Source organism: Lonchura striata, chromosome 12 (assembly GCF_050655825.1).
Source record: "Lonchura striata isolate lonStrDom1 chromosome 12, ASM5065582v1, whole genome shotgun sequence".
Classification (NCBI taxonomy): domain Eukaryota; kingdom Metazoa; phylum Chordata; class Aves; order Passeriformes; family Estrildidae; genus Lonchura; species Lonchura striata.
The window spans coordinates 10,404,925-10,430,639 of NC_140714.1; the positions used below are offsets into that span (position 1 = coordinate 10,404,925).

General features: G+C 49.9%; 1 protein-coding gene across 5 annotated transcripts in view; it reads right to left on the reverse strand.

Annotated features, from left to right (window-relative positions):
• Positions 1 to 25,715, reverse strand: part of CHST13 (carbohydrate sulfotransferase 13) — a 29,888-nt gene that overhangs the window by 3,094 nt on the left and 1,079 nt on the right. For 2 of the 5 annotated variants that reach the window (XM_085590496.1, XM_021531926.3), the window contains exon 2: positions 1,547 to 1,623. In XM_085590496.1, coding sequence (XP_085446622.1) covers positions 1,547 to 1,612 — 66 coding nt within the window. In that variant the 5' untranslated portion in view covers positions 1,613 to 1,623. Of the gene's footprint in view, positions 1 to 1,546; position 25,715 lie in introns of those variants that run through there. The other 3 variants (XM_085590493.1, XM_085590494.1, XM_085590495.1) reach the window with 3 other exon arrangements.

A 25,715-nucleotide genomic window follows, 5' to 3' on the forward strand; every position in this document is an offset into this window, starting at 1 on the left:
ACTAGGCTACAAAAAAAATACAGCACCTAGGGAGGCGATAACCACAGCTGAAGAAGTATTCTCATGCTGCCTTGCAACACAGCCAAACCTTTCAGTAGAAATTTCTTTTGTTTGGAGCTTCCCTGTCAGCTTTCAGAATTGGAAAACCTTTTTTGTAAGGGTTTAGAAAAAGAAGCATTTTAATAATGTGATTTTTTTCAGGTGTTTTTCCCTGCACTTGCATAATTCAAAACTATTGGACCAAAGAGACAGACAGACAGACATTGTCTGCAGGCATGGCAACAAATAAATGTGACTACTTTTCAGCAGCCGCCCACTGGAATAAATGCATGTCTTGCAGTTATTTCAGAGCAAAATTGCTCCTTTCATTTCCTTCTCTTTTAAAGCCAGGGAAATTAAGTATCACTTTTAAGGAAATAGCACCATGACATTCCAGCAGCATCAGGGTTTGCTGGCATCGTGGCCTAGGGAGTCCATATTTGTAATTTTTCAGAGAACAAATGTACTTTGGCTGCTTACAGACAGAAGAGCATCAACCTAGACAGTGACACAAAGCAACACACAGGGGAAGAGCTGACTCTGGCTGCATGGGGCACTGCCCACGGGCATTGGGGAGGCAGCAGGGATGGCAGCTCACTGAGGGGCCACCAGCATTGCTCTCTGCTCTTGGGGGCTGCAGCAGATGACAGCCCCATGGACATGGCGAGATGCAGGGCACTCTTGGTGGCTGGGGCACGTGGCATGGCACCCGTTGGAGGGTGGTTTCCCACAGGCCTTCCTGCAGGGAAGTTGTGGGTGAAGATCCCTCTGCAAAGGGAAGTGTGGCTGAATTAGGGGAAAACTGCCTGCCCAGGGGGAAATGAAGCAAAAAGAAACAAAGACTTTTTACAGCTCTGACCATAAGCCCCACTGTGAAGGGCAAGCAGGACACCTTCCCTAATTCCTGCAGGGGGAGGGACCCACTAAGCCCACCTGGAGGGGAGTGATCCTTTGCCCAGGCTGTGCCTGGCTGCTCATTTCTCAGCAGGTATAGCTGGCACAGCTCAGAGTGATGGAGAGGCCTGAGATATTCCAGGATTATAAATCCCCCATAGCTGAGCCCAGCTGTATCTATGTAAACATATATATGTGCACATACCTATGTGTGTGCACATATATGTAGCAGCTAACACAGAAATATCTGTCAATTATCAGTTTGGAAGGGCAGCAATGAAGCTCTTGCCCATCTATGATGGCACAGAGTTGGCTTTGAAATGCTCAGATGGCAAAGTCTCCCAGGTTTGCCCAGCTATGGCTCAGCCCACTGGTAATTAAAGTATTTACCCAAGCACTAGCAAGGGCCATAAGCAGTGTTTATCAAGCTACAAGCTCCAAGCAGTGTGGTCTTGTCTTTTAGACACAGACAGAAGACCCTTCAGCTACAAGGACCCTGGGGGTGGCTGGGCCTGGCACAATGCCCCACACACCAGAGGAGTGGAAGAAAGGGTCAGCACTCAGTGCTCCACTTGATCTTTGCCCCACCACTTCTCTGTCCCTGTCCCCTTACCTGGTCACTCTCATACAGGGCCTGGAGTGGGCTGCGACCAGCCTTGCCTTGCCAGGTGGATCTCATTTCTTCAGAGGCTGAAAAAGGAGTGAGGGAAATCAGAGGGGCTGGAAGGGTCTGCTTCCCATACTTTCTCTTGAGATGCCCAAATTGGGATAAGACAACCTCTCCCAAGAAGAGACAAACCCATTTTGCCCTGGAAGTGATGCTCAAGCAATGCTCTTCGCTCCCCCTTAGTTTGTAAAAAAATCTGCAGCTAGGATTCAAAAGGTCCAGACCTATTTTTTATTCAATAAAACACCATAAATAAAGGTAACAATTACAATTTCAAGTGCAACTAGGAAAAGTTTGATCCATATGCTATTGGGAAATGCCACTTGGTCCAGGCTGTATGTTTGAGGGAATGACCCAGAGGAGACAGGCCAGCATTGCCACAGCCCTGTGAGGGGTGAGATAGCCCCTGTGCTTGGCAGAGATGAAGGGCACATCCAGCACTGGCAGCTCTGTGCTGAGCCCCCACAGACTCAGAGCTTGCACTTCCAGGCTCAGAGACACAGACAGGAGCACACAAATTGGTCAGGTGCTTTGTCTGACCGGTAAATCAATTGAAGTTCTTATTTGCTATTTATATTTTTTTTTCATCCCTTCTAAACCAGCCACATCTCCTCTGGTGTTTGAAGCTGAAGACAGCCTCCCAGGCAGTCCTTGCCCCCTCCCTGCCCTGCAGATCAGCTGTTTCATTTTGGAGGTCCATTTGCAGCAGCACCAAACCCAAGGCTGGATGTGGCCAGCCATAAGTGCAGCACCAGAAACCCAACCAGTGACAGCTGATCAAGTTCTTGTGCTCATAAATTATTTAGGGATGCAACCACCTTCCAGGCTAGGAAGCATCTGCTTCAGCTCAGCCTCTGAGGTCCCCCCAGGGACCTGTTTCCAGCAGAGTGGTGGCAGAACCATGTGGCCTGGATATCCCAAACCCAACGCAGGGAGCCAGCCAAGGCAGGGCACAGGCTCTCACTTGCAGCAACACTTTCAAGCAGCTCTTCCATCACTCACCCACCCTCTGTTCTTGGCTCTGACTCTCTTCATTGGCAGAGGATGCCACGACTGTTTCTGCATGACAAGGTTTGTAACCATGGGGGTTGTGCAGCCCTGGAGTTGGCTTCCACAGAAGGAATCACACCATGAGTTTTAAAATGGAGAATTATGTTTTCTGAAGGGGAGATAGGACACATTGTTCAGGAGACTGTGGCCTGGGAGGCTCTTCCAGTCCCTGGAAAAAGCATCTGCCACAAGACATTTCTGGCAACATGAAGGTTTCTAGCAGAAGCTTTTTGCATGACAGTTTGGGGCTCCGGATCTTTTCATTCACTGACCATCACCAAATAACCCCACATTTGTTATACAAGTCCCACGTGGCATCTGTACAACCAAAATAACCAGAAGGAAAAATCCAGATCCTGTGTTCATTTTGACATGCTTGTATTTTGCTTAAATGAAAACTGCACCAAAGCACAAAGTCACCAGGGTCTCAGCTAAACATTATTCATTCCTGGAGCTGTAATTAGGAGGAAATGACTGCCTGACCTCACAAATTTCATCAGCAGTGCCTGTACGCTTGCGCGTCTGTGGGAAATGACACTTCCTGCACGCCGGATTGATCAAGATGCGACTCAACGAGAAGTTGCAGTTTCTTCCTCAATCCTGTGTATCAGTTACCCCACAGGAGGGTGAAATAGCATCTGTGCCAGTGGGAGATAAGCAGAAAATCCAACGTACAGTTCTGGGCTGAGATGCTCATCCCAGAGGAGTCCCGTTTCACATTTCCAGGCTTAGCCCTCTGCAAATGACACGGAATGAGACCTTGAAAACTCGGCTGACTGCAGCCCACATCTGCAAACAGAGGGCACTGAACTTGAGCCCCTTTCCCCTTTGGCTGGGGCTGATAAACTCCTCTTGGATGTAGGACTGTGACCCTGCTGAGGGCTGCTGGCAGTACCCTGCAGCAGACACTGCTCCTATATTTAGTAAAAACAATGTGGAGGCGTTTGGTTTTGAGATTAACACATGCATCAGTCAGAACCTTTCTCATGGGGACAGAAGGAACCCCAGGGTGGCTCAGGCTGACTTAAGGATGTTAGAAATGCAAATAGTTCGTGCTGGTGCTGCACAGGGCAGCATGGCAACGTCCCAGGGAAAGGCTTTAGTGCCTGTTGCAGCATGAGGTCACGGCCCTGGAGGAGTGCTGGCTTGGCAGGAGGCTCTTTGGGCTCAACAAAAGGCAAATCTGCAGTAAAGAAGGGAGGGAGCAGAGATCAGGCAGGTCACAGCTATGCTCTGACCTCTTCAGTCCTCTTTTTTTCAGAGGGACCAGCCTGGCCAGTGGCTGCTGCATCTCGCAGGGCTCTTGCCAACAGCCCCAGCAGAAACATTGCAGAATGGATTTCCTCCATCCCTTCCCCAGCACAAGATCTGGCAGAGAACAAGGCATCTTCTCTGGATAGCTGCAAATCCCCTGGGATCCCTGCTATGCTCTTGCTGTACAGGGTTCCAGAAAAAAAAGAGGAAGAGATTAAAAAAAAATGGAAAAAAAGAATGCCTGCCAGGCTGCTCCCGTGCAGCTGGAGGAGGCTGGGAGTGCTGAGCTGGCAGGGGCAGACACGGCACTCGGCACTGGCTGCATCCTGAGGTCTGTGCGCTCCAAAGCGGTGACACCATCCCTGCCTAGCGCTGCCAAACCTCCAGAGCAAGGCCTGGCCTGGCTGCAGGTTTTGGGTTTTCACACGGCTCCACTGCAGGAAGCCTCCCCGCTCAGGAACTGTCTGCTCACCCTGCACACGGCATTCCTGGGATCCCGGCTGGGCCACGACGGTGACTTCTGGAGTCGGGGTGAAGGCCTGTGGCAGATGCACCATGAGGAGGGCAGCATCTGCTGTGTCCCATGGGATGGAGTGTCCATCCTCCATAAGGCTGGGTCAGCGCAGCTGCAGGTGTGTGTACAGAGACAAGTCCAGGCTGTCTGTGCACAAAGCATCCCCAAAACATCTGGTATCACAGTGGTAAGCAGGCCAGGACTGCTGCAACCCACTCGAGCCAGCAGCAGGCTGGAGACAGTGATTTAATGGAGTCCACTCCACTAAGATCAGCCTTTGACACCCAACACAGCCCAGCCCCATGACCCCAAGCTGTGGCCACCCCCTGTTCACCAGCCCCAGCACCTGCAGCATCACTGCTCACACACTTACAACATGTAAATGTTCACATTTACACATCCCTCCTACTCCACTCATTCATGCCAAGAGAGTTAGGCATCCCATTCCCTGTACCATTGGTTTACCAATCTCTGAAATGCCCCTGGGACTCCCAAGAAGTTTGGAAAGGCCAAGGAATACTTAAATAAATGACACTGTTGAGGAGGGAGTATCATGTGAGTAGTTAATGGTTTGTGTTGCATTTTGGCACCACGGCCCTGAGTACAGCAGGATATTCCATTGTGGAGGAGCTGCCAAGATCTTCACATCTTGGATTTTCTCCTGACTTTATAGCTTGTTACTGAGGTTCCCAGATTCCACCACATGCAGTGGTAATCCTTGGAAATTTAGCATTGCCACAATCACATCTGAAAGCGGGGACATCACTTAGCCAAGGCATATCAACTTTCTAAAGGGGAAAAAACACCAACCCTTGGCAACTGCAGGATCACTATTTGGGTGAGAAGTATCAACACAGTGCATGTCTGTGATTGAAATCTGAAGTGTTTTTCACTGACACAGGCAGAAGGAAGTATCACATTTGTCCTTTTAATCTTCAAACAATGAGGCAAGGGAATGGGAATGATGGGGAGCAGGAGACCAAAACTGCTGTGCTAAGGCAGAGACACTGACCAGAAATCACTGAACCAGTTGAGACTGAAAGGAAGCTCAGGCCCATTTTTGAGTCTCCCATGCTACAAGGGCTTTCTTTTGGAGCTTAAAAAGAAATCACATGTCTTCCTTTCTTTCCTCCTGTACCCCAGATTTCAGTGCTGTCCCACCACAGCTGACGTTACTCTCTTGCAGTGTGACATCAACACCGCAGCAGGATCTGGGGCTTCAGTGTCTTGCCAGCTGTCCTTGGAAAAGGGAATAGATTTTTAAGCTGTGAATATTTAGGTGTACTAGCTGATTACAAAGACAGCCAGACTTGTGAGGTGAGGGAAAGACTGGCTCATGCCTATTCCAGACTTCTGGATGCAGCAGTGAAAGAATATGCTGCTTTGGCTGCAGAGACCCTTAAAAAAAGAGGGAGGTTCTCTGCAACCACAACAGCAAATCCTGTGTGTGAATTGAAGAGTTTGGCTCGGAGACAAGATTCAGGCAGCAACAAGCCTGCTAGGCTGACATCAGCATTGCCCAAGCTTTAGAAAACAGTCTGAAGAAAAGAAAGCAATTAAAACATGTGGGTGCAACTGGATAATAAATAACTTAGAATTAAAATCAACATAGCACTAACCAGACACAGCTCATACCCATGCAAACTTGTCTGTAAATAAAATAAGCTGTTTCTGTAGATCAAGCCTATGTGGTAGATCCTCACCCAGATACACACAGTGCATGAGAAACAACACTCCATAGGAAACAAGGATTTCATCCTCTTCGGTCAGAGAGGATGAAGTTTAGAAGGTGAACTGGAAAGGTCACAAGCAACAAGAAAGCAGGTGGCACTTAAATAAGAAATACTGGGCAGAAGGCAGATTCCTAGAAAAATACCTCCCGGATTAGCTTTGGGATTAATACATTGAGAAGGACTTGATACAAAAACAGAAAGATACTAAAGATGGACAAAGACTTGAGAAAGGCTGCTGTGGCAGGGAGAGACAAACACCAACACAGAAACTGAAGTTCATCCTGGATGAGGGGAGTGGAAACTTAATAGGGGATTTAATTTCACAATCTTGGAATTCAGCAGTTTCTGCTACTTTGCTGCTGGAAGTAGCAGGAGGTCCCAGATGCATTAGTTCTGGCCCATCAGCTGCCGGTGTGACAGTCGTAAAAAAAGGCAAATGAAGCCCTGAAACAAATCAAGTGAGATATTTGCCAGCACAGCAAAAAAAAGCATTATCCATATGCTACTATCCATAGCATCGGTGACCCTCCCCTGCAGCACTGACAGCTCTGCTCTCCTGGAGCAAGGCAGAGCCAGAGGTGCTGAGAAGGGCTGCCAGGTGAGCGGGTGATGCCAGGACTCACTGAGTTGCGTGGGCTGGATGTGTGTATGAGCAGAGCTGGGATGCCATCACCCCTGGGAACAGGCCAGCAGAGAGGATGGCAGCTGTCCCACATGCAGGACATCATCACACCCACGTGCTCAGGTGCCAGACTGGAAGAGGTTTGGAAACCCCAGATCAGTGGGAGTGGGTGGCTGGGACGCAACAGGAAGAATCCCAACTCATTTTGGGTTTGAGGATGAAACTTTCAGATATTTTCCAGGCTGGACCCTCAGGCCACAAGAAGCCAAAAACTCCACATGTGGTCTCCAATATGTAACACTGGAGAGGGTTAACACCTGGAGAAGATCAGTGGTCTGCAGACAAGGGAAGAGACAGCACATGTACTTGCACATGAGCAGGCACCCCAGAGGCCCTGAGGAGCTAATCCTGACCCCACCTCTGCCTCCCCGCCGCCCTCTCACAGCCCCAGCCTTGCTTCCTGTTGTGTCTGTGCAAAACCTAAAAAAAGAGAAAAAAATAATTGCGGTGCCTGAAATGATCAGGGTAAATTACAGCCTGCAATTGCCAGCGGGGCAGTGGGAGAGGTGCTTCTTTGTTCTGTAGGAAGAGTCAGTTCTCAGGGGAGAACTGACTTCCCTCTTGGAAGGGAATGCTCTCTCCCACACCAAAGAAAAAGTTCTGAAATTGAAGGTGATATTTTCGATGGATGCTGACTTGAATAAAGGAAAAAGGACTGGTGACAGAAGCTGTCTGCTTGGCACACATGGCATGTGTGCAGCTAAACTGCATTCATAGGAGAAGGAAGAGCATACAGAGGGAAACAAATAACTATATTACCAGAAGGGTTAACAACACCCAGAGTTTTAGATTGTACAGGGATTAGCACTTGGTTTAAGGCATCACTGGAAGAGCCAGAAATTAGGACCTGGATCTCTTTGTGGGCACAGCAATGAGCTTCTCCAGATCATGCTGACTCCTCTCCAGGACCTGCCAGGGGCAACGAGTGCTCCAGCCTCAGCAGTGATGGCTCACTCACCCCTGACCACCAAGATGCCACTCCACAAACACAGGCTCCTCACTACTGAAATAATGCATCCAGAAGGATCCTGCCACAGAATTTCTGAGAGGATACTGTGACTGTGCTAGTCAAAGCCAAACCCTAGCTGAAGCCACTGGCTGCTAATCTGTCCAATTTTCGATTTTAACATCCAAGCAGGACCAAAAAAAAAAAAATAGAGAGAGAAAAAGAAAATAGAGCTTGGCAGCAGCAGTGGTGGATCCAGGCAGTTATTGCAGTCAGAACTCAGTTTTTCCTCCTGGTTTGATACCAAGGATGGTCCAGGACATGGAGGCCAAGAAATCCCACATGGGAGCACCAGCTGAACCCCTGGGCAGTGTTCAGTGGTCCACATGAGAGCCCTGCCTGCAAGGATCAGAGCTATAAGGTCAAACAGGGCCGTCTCCAGAAAGCAGTTTAATTCTAGGAAGCTCTGGCTTTTATGCTTGGGCTCCTATTGGTGGAGAACACATTTCCTTAATTTCTGCCTAAACACAAAGGCTAATTGTTGTTGTTTGTTCTTTTGAATTTTTTAAAAGACAGATATTTTTAAAAACTACGGTGATGTGAGACTCCAACACCAGAATCCCACAGAGAGCTCCAGACTCACTTACTGCCTTAATGTTGTGGAAGGCAGTGACCTCTCTTTGATGCACAAGATGACCAAATAAGTGACCATCTGCTTTCTCACATCATACCCCTGGCTGTGAAGAACTGTGTGGCAATTCTGGCGTTCACAGAGCTAAGGGAGGACCTTTGGGAATTACTCCTATTTTAATTCTTACTGAAAGGTTTTGATTTGGAATGGTAATTTTTTGGCTCCAAGAGCAAATCAAATTTTTAATAAGAAATATAACACAGCCACACAATTGATTTGTTTAAATGCATCCTTCATCTTTGTGAATTCAGACACAAGCACCTCTGCTGGGGAGCTGTAATGAGGTGTAAGTGACTGGGCTCATCCAGCTGTCTGCACCCAGAACACTCAGAGGGAGTGGGCAGCATCCATGTCCCATTCTGGCAGGTAACTGGCATCAGAGCACATGCACAAGAAAGAATTTTGGGGAGAGAGAACATGTCACAGCAATATTCAGACAAGCACAAGCAATGGCAGAAAGCAACCAGCCCTTTGGAGAACAACCAGAAGAGACAATTTCTGGTCTTTTCCCTGGGTTTCTTCCAGGCACAGCACAGCTCCCCAAGAAGAGGAGAGCTCAGATATCAACCCACAAAAGCCCACACCTGGCACAGCTTGCAGGTGGCAGTGAACAGATCCCTGTGGAGCAAACAGTGTACTTGACCTCTTTTGTTCCTCCTGGGGCTGTGCCAGGGAGTGGTGAGCAGGAGTGATGGAGGGGAGCTGGCATCAACTCACAAGCTCTGCAACTCTGATATTTATAATACAAACATGCATTTATTCTTCCTGACCAACATCCTCTGTAGCTCAGGAAATGCCCCTGTGGCCCTTCCCACCATTGCTTCTCTTTTCATGGTGCTTTTCTCCCCAGTTATGCCTTGTTCAGCCTGTTCTGCCTCAGTCCTTTTGCAGAGGCTCAGCACTGACACAGGTAACAGGTTGCCACCTCACACAGCCCCATGCAGTGTGGTCACAGGCAGACCCACCACTGGCCTCCTCCAGTGTTTTCCTTGCTGATGAACAAGCCAGCAATGCATAACCCAAGCTATTCCTGACAGCTTGCCCTTGGCTCTGTGGCCAAGCCTGGGGAAGGGCTGGCTGCTGTGCATGTCTCTCTGCTGAGGTACAGGCGGCAGAGAGTCTGTTGAGCTGTCTGTCTCAGCTCACTTGCTAGGGAACAGGAATAATTCTCCATCAGACCTTCCCTGCCAGCTCCCCTCCTGTTCCCTACAGACAACTGACAATTTGGAGCACCCTGGGGAGCAGCAGAACCTTCCACATGCTTGCTCCAGAGCATTTTCAGACATCAGAGCAGAGCCAAGGGCCAGGATATTTTTACCCCTGCAGGGGTCCTGGAGCAGGTCCTTCCCAGATAAGCCAGCCAGGTTAATGTAGCATATCAGAAGGGCAGGACCTTTGTGATTCTGCCTCCCTGAGCAGATCAGCATCCCTGTGCCCTGCAAAGCCATCTCGTGATTCATTCCTCCATGTCACCAGTTGAGCCACCACCCTCAGGCACTGGGATGACACCAGGAAGCTCAAGTGTCCCTCTGAAACCACTGGGTAAGTGTCCTTCACCAGCGCTGCACCCTAGCTCTCAGGCTCAAAAATTGCCTCAAGTAGCTTGGTTTTGGGCCACACAATTGTATTTTGAATCACAGGCAGTGCCTGGGTGTTGTCAGCCTGGTTATCTCCATGGCAAAGGGGCTCCATTTGGTGGCTCTTGACTTAATGATGTTTAATTTAGCAGAAATTAAACCAAGTGACTTGAACTTGGCTGGATCAGACAGAACTGAGTCCCGGCAACACAGGGGTGCTTGAAAGCTTAGCTCAGGCTTTTTTTTCCCAGAGCTGCACATTTTCTCCCATCCCTCTTGAAACAGCCAAACCAAGTAATTAAACCCCCCCACCTCCCCTCACACCCAGCACTTGGAAATAAAGATACACTGGGAGAAGGTTACCCACAACACTAAGGGAAAACCACAAGGAAAGCAGCTCAGGGCCAAGCTGAGCAGGGCAAGACAGGACATGTGCATGAGTAGGTTTGCACAGAGAACAGCCCACGCACAGTGAGCTGCAGCAGGGGATGACAAATCTGCTCTCCCATCAGCCCGGGTGGGTGAACCCCCTCGTGTTTGCATAGGGGACAGGGTGGTTTTGCATCCCCACAGGCACTGGGCTCACACAGAAGTGATGTTTTAGCCTCAAGGATAAAGTAGCATTTCAGGGCAAGATGAGGGGTAGGGTGCAGCAGAGGGATGAAGGATGGACAATGGTCCATCTTCTTCCTCTTCTCCAGTACCTGGCTATAATACATCACTCTCCTGTGGAGCCAATGGAGGGATCCTACCAGTCTCTATCACACAGATGTTCCTCCCCAGAAACCTCCCCTTTTTGCACAAATGGCTCTCTTGTTTTCCTGGGAAGCTACTTAAGGCAAACTCCAAGCAGTCACAGATGGCTCCTGAAGGGTGATGGGGCAGCCCATCCCCAGGACACATTTTCATCCCACGTCTCTGCTGCTGAAGCACCCCAGTCCCCCCTTCTCAGCCACAACCCTCAGAGGAGGCTCACAGGCACTGAACTGAGGTGACACAGCTCACTTCTGAAGAGGCACAGTGGTACAAACCTCTTAGCCAAGAGGGAAAGGAGCATTTTCCAAACTCCTTCCACCAAATGTCTATACTCCACAGTTACCATCCCCTGAGACAAACCCTTCTGCAGCATTTTCCACCCCAAACCACACAGCTCCTACTAAACACAGTTCCAAACCACACATACACAGATGTGAAGGTATTTGGGATCCCTGGACCTCACCATAACCAGGTCTACATAAGAAAGATGTCCAAGATTGCTTTCCTTTGGAAGGAGATGAAAGGAGGTATCACACCCTAAAAATACCCTTGTTTTCAGCAATGCCCCCCTTGCAGCTTCTCCGGGGCTGTGTGGCACAACTGGGTGGTGATGGCAGCCAGGCTGCCTGGCACAGGCAACAGGCTTCCTCCAGCCAAGAAACACTCTCCAAAGAGGGGACAATGAGTCACTGTTTTACATGGGATAACTCAATGGACTGCACTTTCCTTTAGCAGGAAAAGTCATTCACTCCTGCAGGGATGTGGCCTGCCGGCTGGAAGGCAGCAGCCACAGGCAAGAGAGGAACAAGGGGGTACTGCCTTCAGGAAATGTTAGTGAGGGTGTGGAAGAAGGTTCTCACCTATTCTCTCTGGAAAGTGATGGATGGGAAGAGCCACACAGAAGGGTGAGTACATGTCCTGCTCTCAGGCCTGCCAGAAGCAGCAGTGATTGAGGTGAACGTGTGAGGGTGGAAACACACAGCCTCAGGGAACTGAAGTGAGACCAAAAATCCAAGCACACCTGCCTCCACTTGTGCCCAAGATCCCTGATATCAGTGCAGAGTCATCTGCAGACAGCATCCCTGTAAATGGGGCTTGTGGGACTGGAATGCCTCTGGCATGCTGCACTGGGGGATGGAGAGGCAGCAGAGCTGCATCACCTCTCTGTCTGACACTGGGGCACTTGTCCCACCCACACAGTGCAGATTATTCACAGCACAGGCTCTCACACAGAAATCTGAAGGTGACAGAGGGCTGACAGAAATCTGAGGGCTCACACAAATCTGAGGGCGTAGGGACAGCACAGAAGCCCCAGGCACATTAAATTAAACAAAAAACTCACATGATTTCCAGCCTGAAAGAGGCAGATGGATCCTTCCTCAGTCTGGGGTTGCAGTGACCCATGCTCATGACTGTCACCTAGCCACAACCATTTCCATGCTCAGTGACTCATGCCAGATGCAATAAATCCACAGACAGCAAATGTGGGGCAGGGGCCAGCAGCACAAGGTGCCACTGGCACCAAGTGCCACCAGACTTCAGGTTTCTCCATCTGGATCCAGTTCAAGACAGACACATTGACTTTCATCAGAAAATGCCTCAGCCTGGCCTCTCAAGCACCATGGCAGCCTTTGTGTGGCAGGCCAGGAAAGGCGCAGCCGCCTCCTGAGTGGATGCTGTGACACTGCAGCTGACCTGACCCCCTCCCAGCCACGGGCTCCTCGTGGCTGTCCCCCTTGCCACCACAGTTCAGCATCTTCTCTTTCAGCTGGAACATGTCCCAGCCATGCTCCTTGCCAGGAGTCACACCTGGAGAGAGCCTTCTGACAGGCCACGCATGGGGCTGGCACTGCCATCACCACAGAAACGTGACAACCAGACTTTATTTCACATCATCCTTCCTCCACTGAAAGGATCCAGAAACTGCCTCTCCAAGGGGCAATTTCTCCATTCCCACTCCCCAGGATCTGCTGTGCCTTTGGCACAGCTCATGGCTGGAAACAGGACTCTGGGTCGAGATCAGCCCCTGTCACAGCACAGCCTGCGTGTCCCACTCAGCACCACGTGGGATGGGAGGGAGGCAGAGGTCTGATGTTCAGAGCTACTTGGGTTTTCTCCAAACCACTAAAAAAGAGAGATCTCTGCTGAAAGTGCTCCAAAGAAACACAGCAAGCACTGCTGACAGTACAATCTCCACTGTCCATTTCTATTAATGCTCTTACAGGTTTAGCAAAAACTGGAAAGCTTGGAGCTGGCTTTTCACTGCTCAAGGCATGCAAGAGCTCCCAGATGAGCAAAGCCAGCATGACCCTGCGTGCAGCCCCCATCAGCGCCCTTTGGAGGGGCACTTGCCTGGCAAAAAAAGACTTTGTGTGTTTTGCTCCTCGTGCCTGGCTGACAAATGCACAGTGCACACTCAGCACTCTGCAGCTAAGCCAGGCTGAGGGACGATCCAGCACTGAGGGGTTTGCAGCCAGCTCTGTCTCTCTGCCTTCCATCTGCTGCACACAAAGCTCAGGCAGCAACCACAGAGGTGGCTCTGGGGTTTGAGGGGATGTCATCTGATGGATGTTTTTTTAAGCTGCTACAAAAAGAACATTAAAATCCTGACATGAGATGGGGTCAGAACATCCTGCGCTAGTTTAGATTTCTACTGCATGTCACACATATTGGGCAGGAAAATAATTATCTTTCTAACTTTACTTTTTTGCCTTTCCTTTTTCATTTTTTTTCCTCCCTAACAGGAGGCTCTCAGCTTTTAACTGCCTGGAAGAGACCTCTGAAATCTGAAATCCCTGGTCTGTCCAGGCTTCGGCCACATGCCTACTGTTTAGGGAGTGCTGGCTGTACCCAAGCCAGTGCAGGGGCTGGCTGCCACTCATTCCAGAAGTGACTGTGATTCAGAGATCTGGCTTTTGGACATGCTTCAAAACCACTTGTGCATTACTCTTGATGTTCAAGATCCTGGAAAGTTTACTTAGGAAGAAGTTATTGCCATTGCCATTAGGAAGATATTAAAATTACATGAAGAGCCTCCTTGTTTTCTACAAAGCTTCATGAAAGCTCTCTCCTCTTCTGGCTCTTGCTTTCTTGCACAGCTTACTTTGTCTTTATGATTCTAAAGACAATTTGTCTTCATTTCTCACCGATGACACCTCTTGGACTATCACAGTGCCACCAGCTACACCAGGCTCAGGGGCTGGCACAGCTGGGCCTTGGCTGTGTGGCTCCCTCCTCCCCAGAGGTGGGAATGGCTCAGGCTATGTTTCTCAAGAAAGGCCCTCTTATTTCCATTTAGTCAAGTTGAGTCAAGGATCAACCAGGGAAACTCTAATCAAGTGATGGAAAATGGTGACAGTTATAGGATTAGCTCACAAAAAATCACACAGAAAGGGAAAGAAGGAATCCAGCTGCTTCAAGGAGCTTGCCAAATGCCCCAGCATTGTCTGTGGGGATCATATTAGGAATAGAGCCAATGGCAGCTGGTCTGGACACTCTGGCCCATTCAGTGCAGGGGCTCTTCTTAAACCTTCATGTCTCCTCAGCAGCAGGAGGCTCTGGTCACCTGGTACCAGCCGGAGGCAGATGCCAGAAAGGTTTAATAGAAAGATCACAGGCATTTTAGCTGGAGGGATGTATTTTGTTGGGGCAGTGTCCCTAGGTCTCTAATGTCACAAGGACTGCAATTAAGATCTTTATAGGAAACAGAAAATTAACAATATCCAGCAGGAACACAGCCTCTGCGAGCAAATGAAGTATTTGCGTGTAAGTACCATGCAATCTTCTGTTTCCAAACGGTTAATTCCTCCTATAAGCCAAGCTAGAAGCTTTCCAAGAGCAATTTCTCTTCCCCATTATGCCTGTCATTCTCCTGGCCCCAGTTGGCTGCTTGCATTTATAATTCAAGCCTGAACTGCCAGCATTTCCATTCCTTGTCAATAAACTCCTCCTTTGCAGCCTGCTGCCCGAAGGAACTGCAGAAGAAGGGCTTGCACCAGCAAACCACCCTTTGTCAGGATGGACAGGGGCTGATTTTCCCTGGGCAAGGCTGCCCCAGAGATCCACCTCTCCCTAAAATCCCACTTGTATGGTGTCTGTATTCTTGCAGGCCCCCTTCTCTGGGCAGGCTCGGGCAGCCCACAGCTGCTCACACAGAACCACAGAGCTGCCAAGCCAAGAGCCCATCTGCAGCAGCCCGCTGCCTCCTGCTCAGCTGCTGAGGCCACGGCAGGCCAGCGTGCAGGGGAGCAGGCTGGGCTTGCTCAAAACCTGCCCGTGCTCAGGTCTGGTTTGGGCAGATGCTGTTTGTGCCCTCTGCACACAGGCCACCTGCACAGGTACAACAAAGAGGAGTCTCTTGAATGTCAGATGGCTCAACTTGCCTGCTGAACATGACTCAAGCCATCTTCTCAGCTCTCATCTGGGATTGATGAAAGCAGCAATAAGCTGATCTGAGAAAAAAAGCATGCTCAGCAAACTCTTCCCAGTGCAGCACCTTGCATGCAGCCATCCCTCCCTGCTCTGCTTCATGCCTCTCATCCCAGCAGAGCCAGCTGAGGGGCCGTGTCCTGCCTCTCTAAATGACACAGGTCATCAGCTGGTGAGACTCTCTGTCTCAAGATACACAACAAGAGGCTTTACGAAGAATTGAAGAGATGCATGAGCTCACGGAGGAGGAGAGAAGTGAATTACAGCCTGCTGGAGACTTGGGAGAACCAGCTCTGAGAACCATCTCCAGCACATATGGCCCCACCACACGGCCCCTCATGCCTGCATTTCCTAATGACCCCTGCCTGAGGCCACCAAAGAGCTCTGTCTCCCCAGCCAGCACATTCAGCAGAGGACACAAACATCCAGCACCATCGCAGCTCTGAGGCACAACAGATCCAGCATCACTGCTAGCTGCTTATCTGAGTGGCTGTTGGATTTAACCCTTCCTGAGAGTGGCTGCTGGCTCTGGGGACGTCCCTTTTCACAGGGAGTGAGCAAGCTCTGATGGGTACTGGGAGGCTTGTGTCTACACCACCCAGCAGCAGCTGTGGGCTACTGATGCAAAACTCCAGCAGCATCAATTCAGCCTTGTTTGGGTCTCACAGTGCCTGTGTCTGCTGATCCTATTAAGCTAAAGGGAAATCAATCTCCCTGATACTGCCAGGAGTAAACTTGGAAGAGACCCAGCTGTGAATATGCTAGCCCTGCACCCTTGCCAAAAGGAAAGGCCTGGCTCTGTAGATATGTGCAGGACTGAACTCGCTGCCTTCCCCTGCCATGGGGAAATCTGCCGTGGCAGGCAGAGCCCCAGTCTCGCAGGGCAACACAGTACAAATGGGAGTGGGGAGCTCCCGAGCAGCTTCTGACCTGCAACCAATTTGTGCTGATTTCTCAGGTCCCTGCTTTGAAGAAGGCCCTCTAGAACAAGCAAGGCAGTCCCAGGGACACCCACACTCGGCAGCTCCCAACAAACATCACCTTTGAACCTCACGTCGATATTACCCATCTTTCTGCAAGGTCAGTGAAGCAACATCTGGCCAGAGAGCAGGCTTGGGGTGGGTTCCACATTAGTAGTGAGGCTGCAAACTCACAAGAAGAGAGAGCACTGCAAGGGATGGCTCAAACCTGCTGCTGCTCCTCCCTGGAAGAGCTGGGAAAGCAGCCAGGAGATGGAGGGCTATAAATCAAGTGACATTTACATGGAGAAGGAAAATCTGTGAGCACGTTGTGACTGGAGGCCAGGACTCATGGCCTCAGCACCTCTCTGTAGCACAGGAGGTAAGCTGATGGGAAGGGACCTATGGGCCCTGTGTACTGCTGTGGAGATCCAAAACTTTAATGGCACATCTCCTTGCACAAGTACCATGGGTAGAGATGCCAGCACCTGCCCATCTGCCAGGTTAGAGGCTTTCTCACCTGTCACTCGAGCCACTGTGGAGGCAGCAACACCTTCAGAGACATTCTTTGGGGAGAAAAACAGCTTCAAGTCCCGTTGAATGCTGCTCTGAGGGAGTCTATGGAAATTAAGTCCAATGGTGAAAAAGCTGTGTCTCACCAGAATCAGCTGCTTTTTCAGCACAGCAGGTCTCAGCCCTGTGCTCATCATGGTTTGTGTACGTGGCCCTGTAACAGACTCACCCGAGCACAGCACCACACACAAGCCTGGGGCACTGTGGTTTGCAGCACCTCACAGCTGCCAAAACAGCTTCACAGTGTGACACCACCCGAGGGTTCAGTGGCCAGGGCTGGGGCGCTGCTGGGAGCTCTGAACACCTTTGCCATTCCTGGCTCCAATGTGTCAGGGATTACTGGTAAGGTGAAGGGGTGGTGGGACATGTCAATAGACAGGGAGGCAAGCAGGACCCCAAAGAGCCAGGCCATGGCTGGGGATGGCTGTCTGGTGTTTGGAGAGCCCTGCTGTAGGTCAGGAAGCTCTCAGCACAACACAGGGAAGGACTTGAGGTGGCACGGGGCAGTGTGTTGAACTGGGACAGAAAAATCATCAGACCTTGAATCCACACACACTCACACCCTCAAAACCAGGTTCTTGACCATTTTCAACACCCACTGATGATTACCCTCTCAGCAGAGCTGCCAGAGGATGTGGGTTCTGTGGCCAGGCTTTCCTGCACTGCTAGACAGATGAGCCGCCTCAGCTGAGGATGTAGCTGCAGAACCCAAGGGTGGTGGAGCTGCTACAGTCCTGACCAGAGAAGAGAAACCCTGCTTCCTTCTCCCAGGAAACACCAACTCTAAGCCCTTCCCAGCCAAATTCCCATCAGTCTGCCTGCCCATAAATTTACAACTATTTATTTAGTCAAAGCTCATCCAAATATTAAGAGCTCAGGGGCACTGTGGGAAAACAGAAGCAGGCAGAGCAGGCAGCCTGCTCCTCCAACAGGCTGCAGGAATTCCCCACTGCCTGGTTCAAGGCTGGACACCTCCATGCCCTGAAGCTAAATGTGTTCAGTGACATGCCAGCAAGCTAAAGGGAGTGGACTTGTGCAAGGATCTCTGAAGCTAGGATCACCAAGTCTAGAAACAAACCCGAGGCAGATCTTTGCCTCTGAGACTTCCAAAGGTGGGAGGTGGAGAAGGTTACAAGGCAGGGACCTTCAAAACCCTACACACCCCAGATATCCCAGTAAGGGCTGCTGCAAAGGGTTTAGGAAAAAATGAAACTTGCTTAATAGCATTCAAAAGAAATGCTGGAAGAGAGCTCAGCTTCCCTCCCACCTGTCCTCTCCCTGTCCACCAGAAGCCAGCATAAAGATGTCCCCACATCAACAACTGGCAGGTCAGGAGGACAGCACCAGGTCCAAGATGGAGCTCTGATGGCATGACTGTGGCTCTGATCCCATGTGGTGCCCTCACACAGCTTTCATCAGCTTTTCAGACTGAACATCCATATTTTAGGCAGCTGCCCAGGGCGAGTCACAGCAATGTGGGGGTGATGCCGAGACCAATTTGCCAACGGCAGGGGAGCATGTGTGCACAGGGCAGTGTGTGTGTGTTTGCTTTTTGCAATCACTGTCCTGTCTGAGGAGCTCACACTGAAAACACGCTCAGGGCACTTCTGAGCTCTGACAGATTCAGCCCATCAAGAGGGGAGCAGAGATTTGTGGGCTGTGAAGTGATGGGGTGACAGTTCAGGATGTCAGGTTCCTCTGCTATGGGTGTCCTGGGCTTGCTCAGCTCGGTGCAGAGGGGAACTGGCACTGGTGGCTGCTGGAACCACCCCTGCTGCCTCCTGCAGAGGAGCCAGTGCCTGGCTGGTGCTGCTGCAGCCCTGTTTGCTGAGCAGCCAGCACACCACAGCTCCTGACAGCACGAGTCTTGCAGTGGCAATGTTGGTATCATTTGTGTACAGGATCCAAGTCACACTGAGCCATTTCTCACACCGTGTCCTCTGGCTCCCCTTCCCTTCCCTGTCCCCACGAGGGACACACTGGGTGTCCCTCAGAGCATCACACTCTCCTTCCAACACAATGAATGAGGCATCTTCTCTGCTCCCCAGTCATTAAACTGTAACAGAAACAAAACCAGCCCCAAGGCTCAGTGCTATCCCCTACACTGGCTGATCTCCTGTGAAGGATGTGCAGGAAGATTTACCCAAGCAGTGGCTGCCCAGCTCCTGGGGACACAGAGAAAGTTTCTTCTCACCTTTGCCCTTCAACTTAGATTGAAATTTTGGCTTCCCAGTGGAAGGCACAGGCAATTGGAAAATAGAGAACAGAACAAGAAGAGACATTTGGGGGTTGAACCCAATTTATCAGAACTCTACAACTGACTTTAATGGGTAGTTTACTAGAATGACATGGGGTACAAACCTGCAACAGCAAAAGCTGGAATAAATCACAACGGCCAGTCATGAAGCAAGGATCCCAGCATCTGGAAATGAACACCAGGGATGGGGGACAACCTCACAGGGCAGCAGCATATCCAGGGGCCATTTAGCAATATGCCCCCCATACAGCCTTGCTGGGAGGATTGCACTGCCAAGGGGGGAGTTCAATTTCAAGAAGAGAAAAATATCTATGTGAATCAGTGGGGAAATTTCAGAGAGCTTGTGGTTGAATACAGACCTGTCCCACAGCTGCAGATCCAGACAGGAGACAGAGACAGGGTGTCCCAGTTTACAGCACTGCAAGCTCTGCAGGTACAAGTACACATATGGGAGAGGACACACTGGTCTAAACTGGGCAGCAAAGCCTGGGAATGTGAGGTTCAACTCCCCATTGACATCAGTCACTCCCCTCCATCCATGACAAATTTTACTGGGGGAAGAAAGTACCTCCAGCTCCTAGGGTAGGTCCATTTGTCCCTGTTTTTACTCTCAGTGTAAACTGTGCCATGTAGGCAGGACCAAGGCACAATGATGTTAAACTCAGGACTTTCAGGCCACCGGAGCTACTCAGTGAGATGTTTCTCCCTTGTCTGACTGCTAGTAGTCCTTAACTGCCTGTGAACGAGGAAAGTTTTGGGCTTTTGCCCAGCTGTGCCTCAAAGGCTCAAAGTGAAACATCCCCCCTTGGCCCCTCAGAAGTATTTGGGGGGCTAAGATCTTCTTTGGGTACTCAGCTCCAAGAAGCAGTACTGGGAATTAAGTGTCTAATGCCTTTGTAGTTTCTTTTGGCTTCTCATATAAAGTCTTGGGAAAGACAGCTGTGTTTGCACTGGAATTAAGATGGAGGGTTTGTCATGCTCTCTGTTCAGATGCTTGCAGGAACCAAGGACCAAGAAATAAACCCAGCACATAAAAAATCCCAAGCCCCTCAGGAGAGCCCTGACCACTGCACAAGCACTCATCTGCCAGCCTTGGACCTCTGCCCTGCACCAACACAGGCAAAGCCCTCCTGGTGCTGCTTTTGTGGAGTTCTTATTGCAGCACATTGGAGTTTTGTGTGTAGGGACAAAATGCAGGTGCACGTGTTGCCAGCCAGAAAGAGCCAGGCTGAGATGCCAGAGGAACGTGGGGCCAGGAGAGGCTGGATGCAGGCAGCAGATCCACTGGGACACCAATTTCTCCTGCAGGGACAGAGTTAATTCTGGGTGTGCTAAGCTCACTCCTTTCCCCTCCAAAACCTCTTGCATGTTATCAGAGATTTTCAGGAAACTGTATAAAGCCAAAAAGGACTAGAGAAAAGCATTCCTCATGAAAAGCCCGGCCCTCAGGAGCAGATGGGCTTCATTACTGCCCTGCTCTCAGCACAGGACTGTGTGGATTTTTCTACCCCAACAGGTCACGGATGGAGTCTTCATGTCTTTTCCAAAAACGACAGAACTCAGGGTGCCCAGCTTGTGTTTGCCAGCAGCTTTGGTAAATGTTACTGCACTTCAAATACTGGCTCCTCAAAAGGAAGGGGCTGCATTCTGGGCATCACGATACTATGACTGAGAAAATGAGTTGGGCAAAATTGCCCCATGACAAACGGAAAAGGGAAAAAAGGGAAAAAGGGGAAAAAGGGAAAAAGGGAAAGAAAAAGGGGAAAAGGGAAAAAGGGGAAAAAAAGGGAAAGAAAAAGGGGAAAAGGGAAAAAGGGGAAAAAAAGGGAAAAAAGGGGAAAAAAAAGGGAAAAAGGGGAAAAAAGCGGAAAAAAGCGGAAAAAAGCGGAAAAAAGCGGAAAACGGAAAGGGAAAGGGAAAGGGAAAGGGAAAGGGAAAGGGAAAGGGAAAGGGAAAGGGAAAGGGAAAGGGAAAGGGAAAGGGAAAGGGAAAGGGAAAGGGAAAGGGAAAGGGAAAGGGAAAGGGAAAGGGAAAGGAAAGGAAAGGAAAGGAAAGGAAAGGAAAGGAAAGGAAAGGAAAGGAAAGGAAAGGAAAGGAAAGGAAAGGAAAGGAAAGGAAAGGAAAGGAAAGGAAAGGAAAGGAAAGGAAAGGAAAGGGGAAAGGTCAACACCATCTGAGGGTGGCTTGATTGTCACCCTGCCTGTGCTTGCAGCCTTAGCCAGGGTAAAAGCAGCATCTGCCTCCTTATCTGGAAGGCTGAGGACATGTGTCAGCCAGCTGCAGGCATGACCAGGCTCAGAGCATTCGCTGGCCGAACCGCACACGTCCCAAGGCAGCGGCTGAATTTCAGCCTCCAAATACCTTTAAACAATGGGGAGGAACTGAGGACTAAAATAGGCTTTTTCCTGTTCTGAAAAAAAAAAATCCCTGGTTTTCGAAGGTCTGCTAATATTTAAGTGTGTATTTATCTCCATTCACATGAAGTCTAGGTGCAGTTGTAGGTTCAGGGACTAGAGCTCTGCGGGTCAAATCACTTATCAACTCTGTGATCTCTGTAATAATTTGTATCCATCTGAAAGGACCAATCTTTAGGCACAGAGATGGAGTTGACTAGGATCAATAAATTTGGACCAATGAGAAGCAAGAGTTTCTCCAAGATCTGCTGGTCCCGAGGGGTGTTGGGCTGGGCAATTGAAACCAGCTGAGAACTGGCAGAGAGTGGTGGCAGTGGTGTCTCCCATATCCACCTTGGCACATCAGAGGGCTAAGAAACAAAGTTGGTGAGGCAGTTTCCTACCTGTGATATCTGCTACAAGTGTTGATGTGGCTTCTAGCATCGCTGCTCATCCTCCTGCAACACCTCAACCCTTCTCTTTCAGGCTGGTGAAGGGATTGGAGAAGGCTTTGCTCTATCAAAACTCAGAGGAGATCCAACTGGTTGATACAGGAGCAGATAAGGATGAAGACAGGGCTCTCATTGCTTTCTCACTTGGAAAGCTTTCTGGAATAGGATCACAACCCTGGCACTTCTGGTATCTCTCATTGTGAAAGAGTCAGACCAAAGGCTGAGTACATGTCAGCTGCAAGGCCCCATGAGGTCCAACAGCTCGCGCTGACAGCAGGTTGTAAAACAAATGGGAAGTGCAGAAGCCAGCATTGAGCAAGTGCTGCTAAAAAGACCTAAGAAACATCAGCTGGATGCTACAAACAGACAGAAACAGAGCAGAAATAAAGGAGCACTTCGAGATTAAGAGTTTTTCCTTCTTTCTTATTGGAGAAAATCTGCTAGCTCTCCAGATGTCAGTACAGTTTTCCTACCCACATTTGCCCCAAAGACATACCATTGGGGTGGCCCCACAGTACTGCCCTGCAGAAACCTCAGACCAGATGAGCATAAGGCCTAAGGACCTGCCACTCACCTCCCTCTAAATCCTTCACATGTTCCCCCTTCCCTCTAGCCCACATCTGTCCTACCAGAGTCATCTCACCTCCCCCACTGTTGCTAAAATCAGTGTGGTCCCCCTGAGAACAGCAGTGACCAAAGCTCTGATGCAGACAAGGAGTGGCAGCCTCCAGTATCTCCTGCTGTGCCAGCCTAGATGTGCTGCCAGCAGAGTGAGATGAAATGCCAGCCTGGGAGCCCCGCTGTGTATCCTCACCTCGCGCAGAAATGTACAGCGTGCACAAGCTAGCACAGCTTGTGCTGGGACAGCAGAAGAACATCAGCTCAGACGATGGATGATAATCGTGCTGAGGCCAGCCAGCATCTCCTGGATGGCTGTGGGGTGACACCAGTACAGCCAAGGACTCCTGGTGGCCCTCATCACCCCCTGAGCCCAGCTGAGATGGCACGAGGCTTGCCTGCGAGCTGAGCGCGCTTGCCCACGCCGCCAGCCCAGGTGCAGGAGGTGCTGAAAGGTGACTGCTCCAGGTAAACCCCAGAACTACCCACTGTGGCATAGTGTGGAAGGTCCAAGGTCAGTGTGCTCAGCACAAACACCTTCCTGCAATACAGATGTGCTCCCCTTGGCCATGTACCTGTGAGCCTGGAGTGGGACAGACAGGTCACCACTGACTTGAAGCAAGCAGGGGACAGTCCATGGCACAGCTCCACCCCAGAGCCAGGGGAGTGCTGGGCCACAGTCCCCGTGTCTGCTCACCAGTACAGCCAGCAGGAAGGAAAAGCAACAAAACCCACAGGGCCACGAAGGCAGGGCACACTCAGGCACACAACCCCACTTCCCTGTGGAGCACCAAGACATGTCCCACCCCTCTGGCAAACACTGAGCCCATTCCTGCCTCCAGGAGGTACAACAGGGAATTCTGACACTGCCTGCAGTACAGACTAATTCAGCCCACCACCAAAATAACCAACTCAGCAGCATTTAGGAGCAGAGTTATTTCAGCACAGGCTGGTGTGTGGGTGTTCCTGAGGCAGAACAAGAAAGCCTTATTCCAGCCCAGCCATGGAGCTCAGCACAAACCACTCCATGCACAACTGTCCAGATGGAGCTGTAAGTGGGCAACACAACCAGAGTGGTGAATTCCTGCTCCCTGAGCTGAATGAGCCTTAGCACCTTCAAGCTTAAAGGTTTGTATCATCATTCTTCCCATTCCTTGCCCTGGTCACAGGAAGGTTTGGTCTCTACGTATGTCTTTTGCCATTAGCAAGGATTAATTCAGCATGTTCAATGTAATGGACTGTGGGTGGCCCAGGGAAGGCAACCTGCTCAATCCTGCTAACGATGGAGAAAGGATCTGACTGCTCCTGGGGGAAATTCATAGCATTGCTTCTTTTTTTTTTTTTTTTTTTTTTTCGTCCCTAGCATTTTTCTTCATTATTGTATAAAAACCAAATGACACCAGACAACTAGAACTCCAAATAACCCCTAGGCAGGCATCACTTTAAAGATGACATTTTTGTTTGCAAATTGTTTACCTATTATTGTAACTTATAACTTCTAAAATTCAAGCAATTTGCCTCAGTTTGTTTTCCTTTGGGATAAAAAATGAAGCAATCTGTAGCTTGCTTCCTTTCTGTATATGGTAATGACCTTTCCTCTGCTAGTGTTTCTCACTGATCTGAAGAGGAAAGGAAAAACTGTAAACTGAAAAATAATAAGGGAAAGAAATGTCACAAAAACGAAGGCTGGACCCAGGGAGACAACTGTGTGGCTAGAAAATAAGCTGATTAGAAAACATGAATATTGCTTTAACTCACCTCTTTATTGAACCTAAAGGGGCAAATCTGCAGAAGGCATCCACATCCTCACAAACGGGTTCCCACAGAGTGACAAGCATTACTTGGTTCCAGCAGTTGGAGATCCCTGCCTCACACCTATCAGCATCTATGGGAACTTTCAAAAATCACACTTGCCCCATGTGAAAGAAAAGATTTGCAGGGCATTGCATTACCATTCCAGACCCAAATTCCCTCCAGCGCCTTGTGAGACACCACCACCATTACCATCACCTGGTTTGCTCTGACCTCACGGGAGCTCTGTGTGAAACTGGGTTGAGATCAGGTAAGGAATTAAAGTCAGCTAAGCACAGAAAGTTCTGCTGACTCAGACCAGCAGAATGTCTTTCTTGAAAACCAGAGCCCCAAAAAGAGACACGTTTTCCAGTCAGATGCTAGAAAGCATACCCAGTGTAAAACACAATCATCTCTTCATTAGCACCCCTGGAGATTAAAGCTGATTCAGTGCTGCACTTTTTACTGAGCAGTCCCAATACTAAAATAAAATGCATAAATCATTTCCTTAAGAAAAGAAAAAGTTACTAAGGAATACAATACTGATTACGGTCTTCTGGGATTTCTGAATTCACATGCTCGTCTAGAAATAACAAATGCTCGCTTGAAACCCAACTCCTTTTCAATCTTACTCAGCCAACAAGCTATGCCTTTTTTATTTTTAGGAAAAAAACACATTAAAATGATAGAGCAGCCCCTATAAAAGGAAAATCACATTTCATTTAGTCTACACTGATAAAATTCCATTAACGTTTCAGTCAAGTCGGTCTTATGAATTTAAAGATGTAACTCTAAAGGCCCCATTGATGGATTGCTGCTATACTCAGAAAACATTAGTACATTGTTAAAACGGCAGGAATTACCCAAAAACGTCTCGTAGGAGAGAGGAACTAATTTCCCCAAAGGATCAGAAAAGACAGGGAAATAAATTATCCCCCCAGTACAAAACGGTTCAGATTTTATTTCAGAATTGTTTCCCAACTAGCGAGAAATTTCTAAGAGCACACACTAGAGAAGTTCCCTTGAGCCACTCAGACAGACTCGCAGGAATTTTCGTGAGCGCGGGTATGAACCGGCACTTGCGGGACAGAGCAGCTCTCCTCTCCCGTCCCGACCCCGGCACAGCTCCGTGATGGCACAGAGCTCCCCGCGGTTCCACGCCCCGCAGGGACGCCGAACAGGACAGCGACCCGACAGAAGGCGGCTGTGGAAAGGAGGCACGTTTGGGACGGGAACGCGCAGGGAGAACTCCGATGGGCTCAGCCGAGCGACGGGACCCCAGCTCACCGGGACCGCCCGACCCCGCGGGGACAGCTTCAGCTGGCCGGGACCGCCCGACAGCCGAGGCGCTCCAGGAGCAGGGAAGCGCTGCCCGCCGTGCCCCGCTCCCCGCTCCGCCCGCCACCGCCGGGGAACCCTGCTGGAGCGCGGCGCCCGCGGA